This window comes from Littorina saxatilis, linkage group LG1, assembly GCF_037325665.1.
Source record: "Littorina saxatilis isolate snail1 linkage group LG1, US_GU_Lsax_2.0, whole genome shotgun sequence".
NCBI lineage: Eukaryota > Metazoa > Mollusca > Gastropoda > Littorinimorpha > Littorinidae > Littorina > Littorina saxatilis.
Window position 1 is genome coordinate 45,336,309 of NC_090245.1, and position 20,040 is coordinate 45,356,348.

Genomic DNA, 20,040 nt, shown 5'->3' on the forward strand with positions numbered 1-20,040 from the left:
CTACAGAAGCTCCTTCGACCTTGGAAGATCTCCCTGAAAGCGGTAGTATCTGCCAGCTTTAACGAGAAGCGCTTGGTTGTGGTCAGCCAGACGGAAAGCATCTTGAAAGCACTGTGAGGTCTCCAGTCCCAGACATCGTTGCTCCTCATCTACGACAGCCCTGAGGACCTTATCGCTCTGCCAGCTCAGGATCTCGCCCAGGGCTGCAGCCGCCATGCCCCTGAGGTCCCCGCTGAGGTCTTCCCGGTCCTTGATCTCAACCAATAACTTCATGGCACTGCGGATGGCCGGACTGAAGTCGATCAGAGGGTGTCGGGCCATGTAGAATGGGTGAGTATAGCGTTTAAGAGTGAGAGCCAGGTAGTACTTGAAGTGCGCGTTGTCCGGCCGTCGCTGCAACAGCTTCTCGTGAAGGTTGCTTATGGCGTAGGGTTTGAACAGGTGTCCCAGCTTGATGAACAGGTACAGCACCTCCGACTGGGCTGCGATGTGAAACATGCATATAATATACTATAACAAAAAAGTATCATAGTTTGTTGAGAAACAATCCTTTTTTGTTCTTGTTTTTTGTTGTTGTAAACCACTCATTGTTTTTCACGACTTACAATGCGTAAAGACTGATAATGAGAATACAATGTTATTTGCATATGTATATATAACATGTATAACATAATATATGTGTGAATAATATTAATTATGCAATCAAATTCCATCCAAAGACGATTTGCGAATTTGCACTACATGTATAGAAAGATCATAATTACTACTATCAAGTAAGGGAAAGGGCCCCGAATATGGACCACTTTTCTTCCATTTAGTTGTTCCATCTTTATATAACCGTTAGACCTAATTAGAGCAAATTCCCTTTGATAGACAATCAGCAAAAATAAATATAGAAAAATGCACAACTGGTCCATTTTGGGAGCCTCGGTGAAACCAGAAACCAGGACCAGTGAAGAGGCGTTCACTAATCATGGTAAAAAGCACCCTACACTTCAAAATAATATGACAAAACTAAGTGTACGATTCAGACTAATTCAAATATGAATCAGTTTTGATGTTGTTGGGTGGTTTTTTTTGGGGGGATGGGGGGTTCCATAAGAACATTATTTGAAGCAAAACAGAAAACTAAAGAAACTTATCAAAAACACAGAAAATAAATGAAATTATCTACTTTCGCGCAAAGAATACTGTTTGGTATGTTGCTTTTCATGCTTCATGGCCAGTTATAGGTTATTTTTAACAAGCTTTTTAATGCATTACTGAAACCAGTCTTTATTTTTTATTTTCTTGTACTTGTTGAAGGTGGTCCATATAAGGGGACACACACATACTTTGAGATTGTGCCTTTTGTTTCTTTTGGGCTAGAAAAAACGGGGCCAACACTGCTAAAATATAACAATTACAGTCTTAGTTTTCATGCATAGCACACCGTGCTTAGTGTGTTAACAGTTGTGTCTATAGATAGAAACTAGTCCGTTTTAAGCGACACATTTAGAATGAAGCTGCTAAAAGTGTTAGAAAAGGGGGGGGGGGCATTACGGTTTTGTGGTTTGTATACTAGTCTGCAACTGTTTTGACATGTGTAAGTTGTCCAAACAGGGTACATGCAGCGAATGAAATTGTTTTGAGCGCTCCAGCACTGTTAGTTTGAGGTGGTTCATATTAGAGACCCTCCCCCTACCACAATACAATAGTTGTTACCTGCTATTTCAAGATCCTCGTAGATCAGCGGATCGCCACCTCTCAGTATCTCCAGCTTCTGCAGCTGTTGTGTGGCCCGAGTTGTCTCCCCTCTCTGCCACAGAATGAAGGCCCAGTTGGACAGTGCCAGAAGGCTGCTGCCTTCATCTTCCACTGCTTTCACCGCACTTGTTTTTGCTTCCTGAGAAGGTGAACAAAACTGACTGGTTTGAATACAAAATTGATTTTTCTTTCCAAAGACATGCAAAACTTGTTCCGTTTTAGCTGTTCTGATTTTGTGTCGATTTTAACGCGGAGCTTTACTTTTGTAAATTTGATTTTGGGTGGTGTCTTTGTTGTAGGTTCAATTTGTACAGACACTACCTTATGTAAAACCAATCTGTTTTCTAAATATTGTAGGGGAATGAATGGCCTTTTCATTCATATAACTGGTTTTACAAAAAACGGCCTCATCACAAAGATCGGCACTTAAACGTATCTGTCCATTTGTTTGTGACACGAAGTACGGTATATGAAGAGCAAATTACCTGTGAGTCACCGAGGATCCAATGCAGCAGGGTGGCAATGTTTTGCGAGCGGCGGTCGTCTGCGTCACGCCGACTCTGCTGGTCAGTGATGGTCAGTAGAGTGGCCGTCAATCTGTGGACCACAAGGCACACCGTTGTTTCATGTCCACCAACCCCCGACCCCCTCCTCCCCCTCCATTTCCTCTAGAGTGAACCTACTCGATCGAGCATGTTAAGTTAATTAGATTAATCCTTCTCTTGTGACTACTTCTAGAGCATCGAGCAGGCGTATGCCATTTTAAATCAATAAAAGCAATATAACCTTATTTGAAATAAGTTAGAGGAATGAATCCTTCTTTTGTGACTACTTCTAGAACATCGAGCAGGCGTATGCCATTTCAAATCAATAAAAGCAATATAACCTTATTTGAAATAAATTAGAGGAATGCATCTTTCTCTTGTGACTACTTCTAGAGCATCGAGCAGGCGTATGCCATTTTAAATCAATAAAAGCAATATAACCTTATTTGAAATAAGTTAGAGGAATGAATCCTTTCGTGACTATTTCTACAATATCGAGCAGGCGTATGCCATTTCAAATCAATAAAAGCAATATAACCTTATTTGACATTTCTTTTTAGTCTGTCTATGTCTCGTGCTTTAAAGACATACAATATCGATTAAAAACAACAGCAACGAGACATCTCTTTTTGACCCTCCTTTTCGAATGTCTGAAGTCAAAAGCAAAACAAAGTTGATTTTATTTAAGTCATATATAATGTAAATAATGGTGTCACGTAAACATTCTGGCACTTCTTCTGCATGTCCGACTCACGAGGTTCGACAAAGGATGTCGAGAACAAAGTTTGTCTCGGTGACTTCAACATATCAGCCGTAAAAAATTGATCGTAAGGTCACTGCCAGGCTATGCGTGCATCGGTATCATTTATCACTAATCACCTTTTCTTCGACGCTCTCTTGGCGCAGTCCTGGAAGAAGAGGTTGGGGAATGTTTGCAGGCGTTCCATGAACTGCTGCTCTTCGCACGGCCCTTGGTCGGAGGCTGTCCCGCTACTTGCTTGTTCTGTTGGAGAGATTAAAGATGTTGTATATAACATGCCGTTTTGGAGACGATTTCTGGTGATTTTAACCGTATGAAGTCCAAGATAACAATAAAAATGTACTCACGAACAATACAAATACGACTATTCTTATTCCTATTTTTATTGTTCGTGTTTTTGGACAGTACTTTTTCATTGTTATCTTGTTGTTGTTCTTCTCGCCTGCAGTCTCTTGTTCTTATTCTTCTTAAGTCCAAAAGACATTTCTGTCCTGTACTTTAGGCACGCAGTGATGCAATGATAAAGTCCGCGAATCAATCAAATCAACATAAATAGGTAAGCAAGGGTTTTTTTTTCTATGCAAGGTTCACCGCTGTCAGAGGTGGAAAAGTAGGACCACGGTTAAACTAAGACTGATAATTTACAGTCTGCAAAAGATTATAGCCAAATACAGCGTTTTTCATTTGAATAACCATATGTTCAAACCGGACAAACATCGGTTTTTTGCAAGGTGACATAATTCCATCTGAACACAAAATCGAACCGGTGTAGACGGATTTGAGACGGATTTAGTATAAATTATATTGTTTTCTGTAATGGAGATTCGTTTCATAATATAAACACACGGTTGTTATGATATATATCGGTTCTTGTTACCCAGGCATCTTAGCCACTTTAGTGAAGGGAACGTTGAAGTGACAATGACTAGGTTTAAAATGTCCCTTATCAGAAAGTTCAACCTCAGTCCTTTGATGTTTTTTGAACACATTTTCATATAAAGTTGGCGCTTCATACGGAAAAATGGCTTTGAAATTGACCCTAATCCTTCTTTGGGCTCTGTAAATGTCGTTTGGGGCTATGGTTGTAAAATGGTATATACTGGTCAACACAATGTATAAACTGAAAACACCAGAACACGCAGAAAGGATTGTATCTGCCTATATAACCCTTACTATTTTTCCGAGACGTCGTCGTGTTGTGTATTTAGCTTGCCACAACCTCATACATGGTCCTAAAAGTTAAAGTTGAAGAAAATACTAAAGATAAATGAACAAGCTGACGCAGTGTCATTCGCACCGTGAATCCCCCCATGGGAACATACTAAAGTCTGGTTCCAAATAGGCTCAATTTCCTTCTATTTCTTTGTATTTCTCCCTCGTAGGGGTGGGGGTGTTCAAACCAAAGGCACCTTTAAACCAAAACTCATATCACACATCTTACAATACTAAGACACTCAGCAGTGAAAGGGTGTCTGCTGGTAAAAAATTCCAAACAATCCTAAAAGTACTTCACTACTAAACGTGCTTTTAAAAAGAGCCGTTATTTTTCCCTCTATAATCAGTATTGTGTTTTCTGCGAACATGTAGTCTATTTAGATGGTTGTCATGTGCACATGAGTTGCTAAAGCGTTTTCAGTTGGGCATATGTCGAAAAGCAAAGAATTAGCCCTTTGAAAACCATCAGAACTGTAACACAAAAATAACATTTACCTATCTCACCAACTGACCAAACATAGGGCTTTTCCTTATGTATTATGTATTGTCGTGTTTTTTGTAGCATACTTGTGAAAACAGCCACCACTGTTGTAAATGATACTTTAAAGAGCATTATTTCATTTTTACAGTTGAAGGACAACCTGGACTGCCGTATATTACAGCTGTTTTACAATCAGCCAACATTTTCTTAACAAACGTATGTTTAAGAACAATTCCCATAGTGAAATTGAAGGAAAACAAAGTGAAAACCCCCCTGCCATAGAGGAGCTAAAGAATCAACAATAAACGACTGCATGGATAGCTTGATGCACGAATGCATTGCGGACATGTTTGTCTCCAACCAAGAGAAAGTTCCAAAAAATCCCTTTTGTGCTTCTTATTATACAGTGACGTAAAAGACAGCCTTTTCTACTGTTCATACATTCAGGGGTTATGGTTACACTAAACGACGTAGTTGTAGCCATACTGCCATCCAGATTTATTTTTTCCTTGCGAGCAGTCACAGGGTGTTTGTGCTGTCTGCCAACCGTCAGACGACCCCGCCCAAGTCTGTTAAGGGACCGTTTGACCGTTATAGAACGCGTCTTTTTGATTTTTTAGCACATTTGGAAACGGTTGATTTTTATCCCTACGCGTACCATTGTTTCCAAACATTATATAGGAATGTTTTGTGAACAACGGATAATAGCCGCTACTCGCATGTGTAGCAAAAGTGAGCGTACATACTCACCCTGGTCGTACAGCCGTTGTCCGTTGCCCGTCTTCATCTGTCTGTACAAATCATTACCTTTGGATTTTTCTCGAACGCTATGAAGTGAAGAAACACCAAATGTTGCAAAATGTTGTATGACCCCAAGAGCTCAAAAAAGATACTTGAGAACCTTGACCTTACCTTAAGGTCAAGGTCACAGGGAGAATGAATGTGGTCTAAAAACTGCAAAATTTCACATTGTGCCAGTTTTCTGGAAAACAAATTAAAAACAGCGGGCTTAGTTTTGTATGGTATACAAGAAAAAGAAAGCCTTATCTTCTGATACCATTTTGGTTGACCTCGCTTCAATGTCAAGGTCACAGGGGACCTTCAAAGTTGGATTGTATACATGTTTTGAAGTGACCTTGACCCTGAACTATGAAAAAATCTTTCAAACTTCATAATTGTGTGGGGCACATGTTATATACTGATATTGAGCCACATTTAGTCACATATCATCAAGGTCAAGGTCACTTTGCCCCTTATGAAATGCGACTGAAACGGGCAATTGAATCACTAAAAGTGACAATGTCTCTTTGTAGAAAGTGCCAATAAGTATGTTTATGCTTCCTATGTCTTGAATTGATAGCCTTGTGATGTGTGACCTTTGATGATCTTGACCTTGGCCAAAGGTCATGTGTAATTTGGTAGGAAAAATCTGTAAACCAGTTCTAATAGTGTACAATGTCCTTGCCAGCTTCAGTTGTTAGACCTTCACCTTCAAGGTCACCTGAAGGTCAAGGTCACTTTAAGACAAAGGTCAAGCATGAGAGTCGCATGGGCTTTGCTTTGTTAAGATTTTTTACCAAGACACATGGATTTCTTTACCCGGCTTGGTCACATTTTTCATAGGGGTCAATGTGACCTTGACCCTAACGATATGTGACCAGATGTGGCTCACTATGAAATTCTAACAAACGCCCCACTCAGTGTTTAAGTTTGTAAGAGATATCGTCCATAGTAAAGTTAAAGGGGCAAGCTCACATCAAAATATGTCTACAATTCAACTTTGAAGGGCTCCTCTGACCTTGACATTGAAGCGAGGTCAACCAAAATGGTAAGATAAGGCTTTCTTTTTCTTGTATACCATACCCTTTCACTGCTGAGTGTCTTAGTATTGTAAGATGTGTGATTTGAATTTTGGTTTAAAGGTGCCTTTGGTTTGAACACCCCTACCCCTACGAGGCAGAAATACAAAGAAATAGAAGGAAATTGAGCCTATTTGGAACCAGACTTTAGTATGTTCCCATGGGGGGATTCACGGTGCGAATGACACTGCGTCAGCTTGTTCATTTATCTTTAGTATTTTCTTCAACTTTAACTTTTAGGACCATGTATGAGGTTGTGGCAAGCTAAATACACAACACGACGATGTCTCGGAAAAATAGTAAGGATTATATAGGGAAAAACAACAGTGTCAGTTAATGTCCGTTTTGAAGGTGTTAGTGGTTGGGGATTTTGAAAAGCATCAGACATCAGGCAGATACAATCCTTTCTGCGTGTTCTGGTGCAGAAAGAGTTTTCAGTTTATACATTGGGGTGACCAGTAGATACCGTTTTACAACCATAGCCCCAAACGACATTTACAGAGCCCAAAGAAGGATTAGGGTCAATTTCAAAGCCACTTTTCCATATGAAGCGCCAACTTTATATGAAAATGTGTTTAATAAACATCAAAGGACTGAGGTTGAACTTTCTGATAAGGGACATTTTAAACCTAGTCATTGTCACTTCAACGTTGTTCTCTTATTTGCTTGGATCATTGTGGAAGTCCATCAAATACTAAAAATGATACGAATAATAAATATCAAGCCAACCCGAACCGACAAACCGCAACATTTTCGGGTTTAATTACATTTTCATTTCCAGAAATGTTCTCAAGCAATGGGCACTCCCTTTTACGCGCAATGGGCACTCCTCCTGCAACTGACGCTGATGGGGTCTATGTCGACCAAAAGAGTGGGATTCCCTGTAGGTGGAGTTCCTGGAGGGGGATTCCCTGTATACAGGGAATACCACAGGATTTAGTTCCTGTAGCGTGTCGCTGATATCGCTGAAAGTCACGTGATGCTTGGCGACATCGGTGGAATTTGATGTTTTTCAATATTTTTTGATATTTCTTAGAAATTCGAGTATGGCTTGCAAGTTTTATTGAAAAACTCCACCCTGTGGGATTCCCTGTATACAGGGAATCCCCCTCCAGGAACTCCACCTACAGGGAATCCCACTCTTTTGGTCGACATAGACCCCATCAGCGCAACTGACAGGGCCGACAGAGACACGTGGCACAGATATACACTGTGACACACATACACAGACACACACACACACCCTACATATACATATGTTTTGTTGATTTTCAAAAGGCATTTGATAATGTTTGGCACGATGCATTACTTACAAAATTATTCCGAACCGGAATTAAAGGAAAATGCTATAACATAATCAAAGATATGTATACAAATGCTTCAATTTGTGCAAAATCGGAGGATAGATACAGTAGAGAAGTTATGATTAAAAAAGGAGTGCATCAGGGCAGCACATTAAGCCCAACTTTGTTTAATATATTCATCAACGATATTACTCAAAATTTGCTGGATAATGATTCTCCAAAAATTGAGGCTTTTTCGACGTATCGAATTCCATGTTTATTATATGCAGATGATTTAGTTGTTTTTTCAGTTTCAAAGAAAGGACTACAAAGGAAACTTGATCATCTTAATGAATACTGCAATAAATGGGGAATGAAAATAAATAAAACTAAAACGAAAGTAGTGGTTTTTTCTAAAGTGAACCCTAAGGTGCACATTTCCTTTCGTTTTGGAGAGGATATTATAGAAACGGCTGAAGAGTATAAATATTTGGGAGTAATTTTACACAAGCGTGGACATTTTATTAGAGCTCAAGATCATTTGAGTAAACAAGCAAACAAAGCGCTTCATACACTTCGTCGAACATTTAGAAGGACTGATATTAATTTCGATATTATATCACAACTTTATGATAGTTTGATTATGCCAATATCAACATACGCAGCAGAAATTTGGTTCCCACATAGGTTGAAGGGAAAGAAAGAACTAGATCTCAACGATTTATTTAAGGAATGTCTGTCTAATAAATTCAGTCATGAAATGTTACATTCGAAGTTTTGTAGACAGTTTCTTGGTGTACATAAAAAGGCTATGGTATTGCCAGTGTTAGGCGAATTAGGAAGATATCCAATTACCTTAAAGATAATTTGTCAGGTCATTTCTTACTGGATACACATATTAGAACGCCCAAAAACATCTCACTTAAGTATGTTATATGACCACATGTATAATGTTGCACATGATAACAACCCATGGATATCGTTTGTGAAACAAATACTACACACTTTAGGATTAGATCACGTTTGGAAAAATCAGTTTACCTTTAGTGGAAAAAGATTGAAACATGTTATATTGCAGAAGTTAGAAGGAAAATATATGCAATTTTGGACAGAAAAAGTAAACAGTTCTTCCAAATTAGAATTTTACAGGATTGTAACAAAGGAATATGAAACTGCTTCATACTTAACCAATGATATTGATTTTAAATACAAACAGGCATTGTGTAAACTTAGAATAAGTGCACATGACTTGAAGATTGAAAAAGGCCGATATGATAATACGCCAAAAGAAAACAGATTATGTCAACGTTGTGGAGTAATAGAAAATGAATTACATATGCTAGATACATGTATTGAATATAAACATTTTAGAGAACAATTAATGAAACAGGTCAATAAAAGTATACCTGTTTATACTATGCCCAGTCAACTGTTGTTGGAAGACAATCTACAATTCATGTTGGGGAAGTTCGTATACAATTGTTTTCTTAAAAAAACATAATGATTTATGTTGTTGTTTATGTACATGTATGTGTCTTATAAACCTAAATGGTTTCATGATATTCTTATTATTCTTATTATTCTTATTATACACACACACACACACACACACACACACACACACACACACACACACACACATACAAACAGACACACACACACACGTACACTCACACACATGCGCTCACTTGAGAGAGAGAGACAGAGACAGAGAGAGAGAGAGTCTACAACCCAGAAAGAAAAGGAAAGCGAAAAAAGCCCTTGGCACATTCTGCTTAAGGGCAGAATATACCTGCGCAGTTTCAGCGGCACAGACGACGCACTGCATATCATTAATGCTGTGATAGGGATGATGACGAGTAGTACTTGGCCTGTTTTCCTTTCACGCAACGTGCAGCGGGCTGGGATAATCTGCAGTGCGTCGTTTCAGTGTCCTGCTGAAGTTACATAGGTGAGCGCCAGGCCTTATCAACTGTTTGAAATTCTACACGCTGCCAGCCAGCACAGGGGCGCGTGTGTATGTGTGCGTGCGAGTACTGGCTTCGCTCATAACCTTGACCTATAAAGATAAGGGCAGCATTGTGCCTTCTACTAAAGTCCGTGTTACATACTCGTTATATTTAGTCAAGTTTTGACTAAATATTTTAACATCGAGGGGGAATCGAAACGAGGGTCGTGGTGTATGTGCGTGTGTGTGTGTGTGTAGAGCGATTCAGACTAAACTACTGGACCGATCTTTATGAAATTTGACATGAGAGTTCCTGGGTATGAAATCCCCGAACGTTTTTTTCATTTTTTTGATAAATGTCTTTGATGACGTCATATCCGGCTTTTCGTGAAAGTTGAGGCGGCACTGTCACGCCCTCATTTTTCAACCAAATTGGTTGAAATTTTGGTCAAGTATTGTTCGACGAAGCCCGGACTTCGGTATTGCATTTCAGCGTGGTGGCTTAAAAATTAATTGATGACTTTGGTCAGTAAAAATCGGAAAATTGTTAAAAAAAATAAAAATTTATAAAACGATCCAAATTTACGTTTATCTTATTCTCCATCATTTGCTGATTCCAAAAACATATAAATATGTTATATTCGGATTAAAAAGAAGCTTTGAAAATTAAATATATAAAAATTATTATCAAAATTAAATGTTCCAAATCAATTTAAAAACACTTTCATCTTATTCCTTGTCGGTTCCTGATTCCAAAAACATATAGATATGATATGTTTGGATTAAAAACACGCTCACAAAGTTAAAACAAAGAGAGGTACAGAAAAGCGTGCTATCCTTCTTAGCGCAACTACTACCCCGCTCTTCTTGTCAATTTCACTGCCTTTGCCATGAGCGGTGGCCTGACGATGCTACGAGTAAAATGGCATTGCGTTCAGTTTCATTCTGTGAGTTCGACAGCTACTTGACTAAATATTGTATTTTCGCCTTACGCGACTTGTTTTTCCATTAGTTTCGTTCTGCTAACTTTGTCCGGTTGATTCTGCTTCTACTGTCGATTGTCGTATTACAGACACAAGTGACTAGCATTTACCAGTTATAAGATGTTCTTTTAGTAAATGCTTACTTACTTCGTGTTCGATTTACTTGACATAAAAAAAATTGAAAAATTTACGTAATTTATCACGATTTTCAATTCTTGAATCAAATTTATCACCATTTTCCATTCCTGTATCAATGTGGATTTTTTCAGTTTTCATTAAAAGGATTCTAATAGATGAACAAGCTAGTAATCAGATCGGCTTGCAAACATTTAAAATACGACACAGAAATATCAGAACTGTGTGACTTGTTGTGGCGGTAAACAGAATGATACGTCTCTTTAATTTTATCTCTAGTTTCTGTTCATAAATTCTCTCGTGAGAATGTAGGAAACATCGATTAGTAATGTTTTCTTTCTTTTGAGCACAAATACCAGTGTTTGCACTGTCGAAGTAAACCGTTTTGCTGTAGACAAGAAAGACCATGGAACCAATTAGGCCCTGTGATGAAATGTCTCTTTCTTTTTACAAGTTCTAGCAAAACATCATACATGTACAGCAAAGAGATAAGTTATTGTGTTTACGTTAATGTCCCTATGGCCGATTTGACTATCCCCGAACGACCAAAAAAAAGTGAAGAAAAGGAAAAGAGGTCTCTTATAAGGCGATTACAAACTGTTGCGCCAATATCGTGGGGACGTAGACGGTAGATTGACAATTTCTTCACTGACGGTGTAGTGTGGGAATTCGGCTCGCCCACAGAGATATAGATAGACATCTATGTGGGCTCGCCAGCCTTACAGATTTTTGTTCAGCATCATTCCTTAGGCATAAGCCTCGCGACGGCTATCATGTTAGACATGTGTACGAGACGCTTTAAACTGGGCGCATTGACAAAAAGCGGTCGTTCATCAGGGAGAAGTCCTTACTTGCCCACTGCTGTCCAGTTACTACCGTTTACCAGGTAATACCTGTACACACAATTTTCATACAATGCGTTGCTCTGGGCAACCTGCGCTTTCTTGTCGTCAACAGCGGCGGCTATGAAAAGCTAGAATTTTCTGCAGTTCTTGAAAGAACAATTTTTCCCATGTTAAAACAGTCATTTAAAAGCTCGCCCCGCCTCCCATAGAACACCTGTTTCTGAACACAGACACCACCAGGCTTTAACATACAGTACATTATGACATCCTTTTGTTTGAACACTTACCGCTTGAGAACACTCTAGGTGCTCCCCATAGCGAGCGAGCGTTTTATCAAAGACTTCGATTCGATTTTAAAAGTTAGGTCCAGCGCCAAAACGGGGCTTCCGATTTGTCTAATGGTAAATCCGTTCTGACTGCACAAAATAAATTATTTGAAAATGTCTCACTCTCAACGGAAAGCAGACAGGATGTTCCCGTTCGGGGAGCGTTCAAAGTATGTTTGTATACTGTATGTAGAGGCTCGGGGAGCTCAGTGATCAGAAACGGATGGTTTACGGGAGGCTGAGTGTGCCTTTAGGTCAAATGATGGTTTACATGGCGGTTCACATGGTGATTCATTCGCTCGTCTTCCTGCGTAAACTGATTCTATCAAGATAAGTTTTGTGTGAATATGTGTTTGTCTTTCCACTTAAAAGACCGTTGGGTCCAAATATCTGTGAATGTATTGTTTTGTCAATAACAAACGTTCCAACAACCTACCTTTCTTGTTTTGTGGTTCACATGATGGTTCACATGTTGGTTTACATGATGGTTCACATGATGGTCACATGATGGTTCACATGATGGTTCACATGATGGTTCACATGATGGTTCACATGATGGTTCACATGTTGGTTTACATGATGGTTCACATGATGGTCACATGATGGTTCACATGATGGTTCACATGTTGGTTTACATGATGGTTCACATGATGGTTCACATGATGGTTCACATGTTGGTTCACATGTTGGTTTACATGATGGTTCACATGTTGGTTTACATGATGGTTCACATGATGGTTCACATCAAAGAGTGTATCCCAACGGAAAGAGGGTTCATTGAGGCCCGAAAGAGAAGCCAGCCCATCCCACATTCCAGCCCGCCGTCCCAGCACTGACTGTCACGAAGTGGTTTGCATGTGAGTTTATTATGCGTGTTCTGCCCTTTTGCACTGTCTCTACCCTTTCACACCAAACACTTCAAAAACAGAACTTAGGAGGATGCAGGCTCATTATTTCCTCAGCCAAAACAACATACGTCTTCACTTTAAATACATCAATATATACGAACAACTTTTCAACACACAGTTCGCACAATCTTCCAGCTTTCACTCAAGGCATGTAAATACATATTATAACAATACTTTCTCAAATATAGATTAACGCACACAAGAAGGTACCAACAGACACTCACGAGTTCGTATCACGGCTCACTGCATGTCGCCAGTTCACTTACTTGTCTCGTTGAATCCTCGTAGAATAATGGATTCAGATGCCAACACACAGAGATGCTACCGCACACCTTTCGCTGAAGATGCCGACACACATAGATGCTAACGCACACCTTTCGCTGTAGATGCTGACACACACCTTTCACTGAAGACGCCCACACACCTCTCGCTGAAGATGCCAACACACATCTTCCAGGTTTCTCCCCGAGAAACCTTTCCGCCCGTAGCGGAAACAACCGTCGTCAGCTACGACCGGTATCGATGAAGACTCCTCTCGTCTAGTCATCTGCGCCGAGGTGGTCCCTTGCTTCCACCGTCGTCTAGCGCTTCTCTCGTGTAAGGTCCCTCCCTTATACGCCATGGAAATCCCTCATGGAAACTCCTAAAGAATTTAACCAAGTCTTAATACAACATTCTCTAAAACCATCTCTTCTTCCAAACGTTCATGTACCACTCATACATTCTCGTTCATTCCACGTTCACATTCCGTACAGATTCAATATCCAAACTAACACTTAATCAATGAATAACACTCCCCATACAAAGCATGACCGTCTTAAACATAACATAAATGCGTAGCAATTATGTTCAAGAAATTCCCCATGAAAAACCGTGAAACAATTACATCAAGAATTCTCTCAACGCTTCACACTAAGATTGGGTGCACTTTATACACACTAACCTTTACGCTCCAGCTATGTATTCCAACGTCAATAATATACAACATAGTAAATCATTTACCTTAAGAGACCCGTCTCTTGAAAGAGTACTTGTTCCCAGAACAAGTCTGACACACGCTGAACAACCTTCCCGGTTGGAAATCTCACACGCTGTGTCGTTATTTACCCCAGACCAGCTACATGTCTCAAACACAACTCACATCAAGCTAAGCCAGTTTTGCGTGCAACACCCGAAACACGTGAATAACGCCAGTCCGGTCAGCTACCCTCGCCTGTACAACATTTAGGGAGGTTAAAAACACGACGTGGTTTCACCTCACAAGTATGCTACTCACATCTTTGTGACACTGACCGAGTAAAACTTTCTCACTGGCACCTTTGAAGCATTGGCGAGCAAGGCAAAAGCTAACTGATGTGCAGCTTTTAATTGCCATCATTCTTGAAAAAAAAAAGGATTCCGATTTTGTTCTTTTCACGGGGATGAAGATTGTACTGTTCACTTTATTTTATATACCAATCATTAAATGCATTAATTGAAATGTATAAATGAATGTTTGAGGAATACGGTTTGTCTTGTACCACACCAAACCAGCGCAATTTAATTCGTTGTGGTTTTGAGCAAGGGGTTAACACTGAGAGAGACAACAAAATAAAACAAGACAAACAAACATAGAGCTAGAGCAACTGAGACACAGAAAGAGAGAGAGAGAGAGAGAGAGAGAGAGAGAGAGAGAGAGAGAGAGAGAAAGAGAAAGACAGAGAGTGTGTGTGTGTATTTGAAAGAGAGAGAGGGAGAGAGAGAGAGAGGGAGAGAGAGAGAGAGAGAAACAGACAGATAGACTGACAGACAGACGACCGACAGAGAGAGACAGAAAGACAGACAGACAGAATACAGACGACCGAGAGAGAGAGAGAGAGAGAGAGAGAGAGAGAGAGAGAGAGAGAGAGAGAGAGAGAGAGAGATAATTAAATTAATTAAGTTGAATATGAAATTTCATTTTGAAGCGAAATTTCATTTTGAAGTGAAATTAATTTTTCGGGGATGACGGAATAAGCAAAGTATACATGGTTTTTTTTTCTCCATCCGGCCCTCGCCCATTGAGAGGTAACACCATTACAAGAAGAAATAGAAGTTAAATACAGTACAAATGACAGAAATAAAATGTCCAGCAACCAATAAGGTATTTCAAGATGCATTCAGATTTTGTTTTAGCAATGTTTGAACATTATATATATCACAGAAATATATATATGTTATATTTATAATAGAAAAAGAGAGAGAGAGAGAGAGAGAGAGAGAGAGAGAGAGAGAGAGAGAGAGAGAGAGAGAACTGATTTTCATTGCTGTAAAGAATGTGTAGAGAACTGACAAATCCCATTACTTTTAATAGATTCACTACTAATATGTTCATAAAGCAAATGTATGAAGATAAGTCTGTGAGTTTCTGTCTGCATGTATAGTCTTTTTTGCTGTCTGTATCTCTTCAAATACTGCATGAGCGCCTGTGAAATAGTTTTCACATGCCGGAAACAGTACGACCAGTCTGTTATCTTAACAAAAACAAATATAACAGTCATTTTGATAGTTATCTTAGCAGCCGAAAACAAAAACCGTCCATCACTCTTCTATTCCTCCTTGCTCCGGGGTAACGTTTACTCGGTCAAGCCGTATAGAGCTACTGTATGGGCGGGGCCGGCAGCTGGCTTCACTATCGCGAGTAATGCAAAGAAGGCAGTGCTTCCTCTTTCCGTAGGGATACACTCTTTGGTCACATGATGGTTCACATGTTGGTTTACATGATGGTTCACATGATGGTCACATGATGGTTCATGCTTCACTCGGGAAGAAGGTTGACGGTTGCCTTCAGAAGGTCCTTTAAGGGGACACCAACCCAAATCATCGTTCAACATCGTTATAAAATCACAAATAATTGTAATTGCCTATTTTCTTTATGAAAATTGGTATGTCTGTGTGAAATTGAAAGCTCTTTTTCATGGAATTGTCATAAAGTGCTTTAATTGTAAACAATTAATTATCTAATAAAATACAGGTTTTAAAGGGTGTCAAAGGTTACTACACTTTTTTTTTTACAATGTTGAATCCACCTCTGGCATGATGTTTTTGATATTTGGTGTTCATGATAAACAATGTCTGGCGTCTGAACCTCCAGATTTGATATTGCTTTAGTTTTTTGGAAATCATGATTTTTTTGTTCTTTGCAAATAAGGGAAAGTCCCCAAATACCGAACACTTAAAGAAATCTGCCATTTTCTCAAAAACAACAAATTTTTGTGAATGTGAATTGTAATAAAGAAAATAATCAGCAACATTCATACCACTTTTTGTGGAAAGAAATCAACATAAAAGAAAGTTATCTCAATTTCAAAAAATCTAAAATATGTTCGGATTTACAACACCTGTTACCTAAATCCGAACAAAGAGGTTCAAAATCCAAACAGCACAAACCAAAGTTACTTTGACTGAAAAACAGCGCAAAAGTATGCTCGAGCTCTTTGGCTTTCTGTTATTCCAGCACAATCCACATGTACCCATTTTGAGCACATCTAACACATCATGTCCTCACAGGTGTATTCTCGGCACACACAAAAACAGAACCAGTTAGCATCCTGTTGATGACTGACATTTCTAACCCTCTTGGTTTTAGCTTTCTGTTTCTCTGTTCTCTGTGTTTTGCTTTGATTTGCTTGTTTTCTTTGTTTTTGTTTTTTTGTGCCTGCGACACTTCAAGTTTACGTGTGTAGGGCCTTGACGTGATAATGTCAGCTTCTGTATATATAGTTCGGTATTTGAACCATAGGGGTGTTCGGTAATTGAAATCTTCCTAACAGTTTTAAAACCACATGGTGCTCAGGCACGATTAAGACGAATGCTTTGAAACAAACATATTTGGTCAGCAGATAGATCACACTGTTCATTTCAACCATAACTTTTCACTAAAAGCAACTCAAATTCATGCTATGATTAGTCTTCTATCGGTCGAAAATAGCTTTGAGGGTCATACAATCCTAAAATCACTCATTGTTTTCTTGTGCAGCCTTTCGAAGCCATAATTGTTCGTACAGGATAATAAGGGACGGTACTTTATCACCTCGTGCAGTCAAATGTGAGCAGTCGTCTCTTGTTTTCGAGAAATCAGATGTTCGGTATTAGTCGCCTGTTCGACATTTGGGGACTTTCCCCTTTTATTTTTATTTCCAAAATCAGTTTTTCAGAACAAAAAATCATAATTTCAAGAAAACTAAAGCAATATCAAATGTTCAAAGCAATATATTTCATCCTGACAAGTACGCTTTCTTTTCTATTCTTGTTTATTCTATCGATTACAGGGGCGCATCAGTTCATTTTATGGGGGGGTTTCCAAAAGTATATTGTGAAGATATGGGTGTGAAGGCGCGAAGCGCCGAGCCGACGGCGCGAAGCGCCTAGCTTGTTAGGGGGGTCCGGGGGCATGCCCCCCCGGAAAATGTTGAAAAAAAGGACGCAAAATGGTGCAATCTGGTGCATTCTGAGGATGATCATTACCAGTTTCAGACAGCAGATTTTGTCACTGATTAATTAATACCCCCAAAATTGAAACTCAATGTAAAATAAAGAAATGCACCATACACATTTTTAATTTTTTTTGGCTGGGGGGGGGGGGGGGGTCCGGAAACCCCAGAACCCCCCCCCCCCCCCCTCCCCTCGTCCGCCCCTGGATTATGTTTACCTGACGTCCTAACCGACTTTTCCTACGTGTTCTCTTCTCTGAACAGATGGCCGAGTTTTTCTTTTTCTCTGTGTATCTCTTTTAACGTTAAATTGTAAGATTTGCATAATCGAAACCGAAGAGAGAAAGAAAGAGAGAGTGTGAGAGAGAGAGAGAATGAGAGAGAGAGAGAGAGAGAGAGAGAGAGAGAGAGGGAGAGAGAGAGAGGGAGAGAGGGAGAGAACGAGAAAGAGAGAGAATTGAATTGAAGTGGGGGTGGATTTGGGGAGGGGTATTCGAACACTCAATGGAAGAGAGAGAGAGAGAGAGAGAGAGAGAGAGAGAGAGAGAGAGAGAGAGAGAGAGAGAGAGAGAGAGAGAGAGTATGTATACAATTCTAGTTAACCCTATTTTGTTATCATGTTACTCCATTCCAACATGTTCTTCTTTTTCTTTTTTTATATTTAGTCAAGTTTTTCTTTCTTAGGAAAAGGTTTCGTGAAGTAGTACAGACGTTTTGTAACGTAGCAGACAAAACAAAACATATATACCGTGCAACGAGCTAGAACTACCAACCTTCAGATTGCATCGTGCCTTTACTTGATCAGCAACACACGCATACACAGACTGTTGTGCTAGGTGTCAATGTTTTTCCAGTGCTAAAGAACGCTCCCAGTTTTATACCAATCTCAAAGTAAAAGTACACCGGCACTGGCGAAGAACCAAAACCGAAAACAGTTTCGTGGAAGTCCTGGTGGACTAAAAATCGGCCAGGGTCATTGAATCATTCCGGACACCTTAAAAGTTGGCTGACATGCAGAGGGAAATGGGTTATATGAATTAGACTGAAAACAGGCCTGGCTTGTGTCTGGCTGTTTCTCTCTATCTCTCTCTGTCTCTGTTTCTGTCTATGTCTTTCTGTCTCAGTCTGTCTCTGTCTCTCTGTCTCTCTATCTCTCTGCCTCTGTCTCTGTCTCTCTGTCTCTCTCTCTCTCTGTCTCTCTCTCTCTCTGTCTCTCTCTCTCAGTCTCTCTCTAAAATAAATTAGTGATCGGTTTGTATTGTACAGTTCCTTTGAACATTTTATTGTGCGAGAAAAAATATGTTAATTATATAACCTCAGTTGTGTTGACATGTGCCTTCATTCTTCTTCTTCTTCTTCTTCTTCTTCTTCTTTTTCTTCAGCGTTCCAGAATTTTCTGGTTACGTGTGAGCTCGTTTGCCCATTTGGGTTCCCCAAACTATACTCTGAGAGCATAGTCAGCTTCACTCCGCTTTTGTTCAGTTGGCATGCTGAGTATTTTCGTGTTTCCATAACCCACCGAACTCCGACATGGATTACAGGATCTTTTCCGTGCGCACTTGGTCTTGTGCTTGCGTGTACACACGAAGGGAATTAAGTCACTAGCAGGTCTGCACATAAGTTGACCTGGGAGATCAGAAAAATCTCCACTCTTAACCCACCAGGCGGCAGCGATCGGGAATCGAACTCACGACCTCCCGATTAGGAGGCCGACGTCTTACCACCACGCCACTGCGCCACTGCGCCCGCCTTCATTCGCTTCTGATAAGGCGTTTCCCCAATCAACAGTCAATAATTCCGTTATGCTCGGCCAGCACAAGGAAGTGCATTTTACCATTTTGTAAATATAAAGAAGAAGACAAAAATCATTTTCTATAGGCCCATTGCAGAAACTCAAGTTAACAACAGCATTTCTACTCGGCGCGCGCGGTATGAGAATCACGGGTCGTAACTCTCTGGAATTGGTCATCCGCCGCCATGTTGGATGCCTTGCACGATCTCTGACAGTGCTTGAGCGTTGGGTGGCGACTCGCCAAAAGTGAAAATGACACGTTGTGTGGCCAAAAACTGCAGTCAGCAGGCACACTTTAGGATCCCTAAAGTTGTTTACCATCAGGGTGACAACTGGAAGGAAGTTACTGAGCGGAGAAGACGATTATAACTGGTTATTTTTTGCTGTGTGCAGTGCGCTAATCAACAATTGTCCATCGGTTGTGCCTTTAGAGTGAACACTGTGATAGGATGCTTTGAAAATTATACTTTGCAGTAGTTACCTGAGCTGCATTGTACCTCATTTGCCTGTCTTGAGAGCTTTATCTTGTGAATTTTGGTGCACTGTCTGCATGGTAATTTGAGATAAAGACTGAATAAATCAATGAATATAATAATGTATTCTTGCTTTACTTTTTATTTGTGCTGTTGTGTTAAAAAGGCAGATCCCCTTTGGACTCATGCATGCACAGTTTTCTTCATTTTGTCTGCATACACAGTGAAATACGCAAAAAGAACAAGAGTGCAATGAAGAAAACTAACAAAGACGGCATCCAATATGGCGG

The 20,040-nt window shown here is 39.9% G+C and overlaps 1 protein-coding gene across 1 annotated transcript; it reads right to left on the reverse strand.

Moving 5' to 3' along the window:
- On the reverse strand, positions 1 to 18,418 carry LOC138975941 (uncharacterized). Its single transcript, XM_070348746.1, has 5 exons — positions 18,259 to 18,418; positions 3,171 to 3,294; positions 2,232 to 2,343; positions 1,705 to 1,885; positions 1 to 482 (listed from the first exon to the last, which is right to left on the reverse strand). The coding sequence occupies exons 1-5, from the start codon at positions 18,269 to 18,271 to the stop codon at positions 1 to 3; spliced, it is 912 nt and encodes a 303-aa protein (XP_070204847.1). The 5' UTR covers positions 18,272 to 18,418.
- Between the last annotated feature and the right edge of the window lie 1,622 nt (positions 18,419 to 20,040).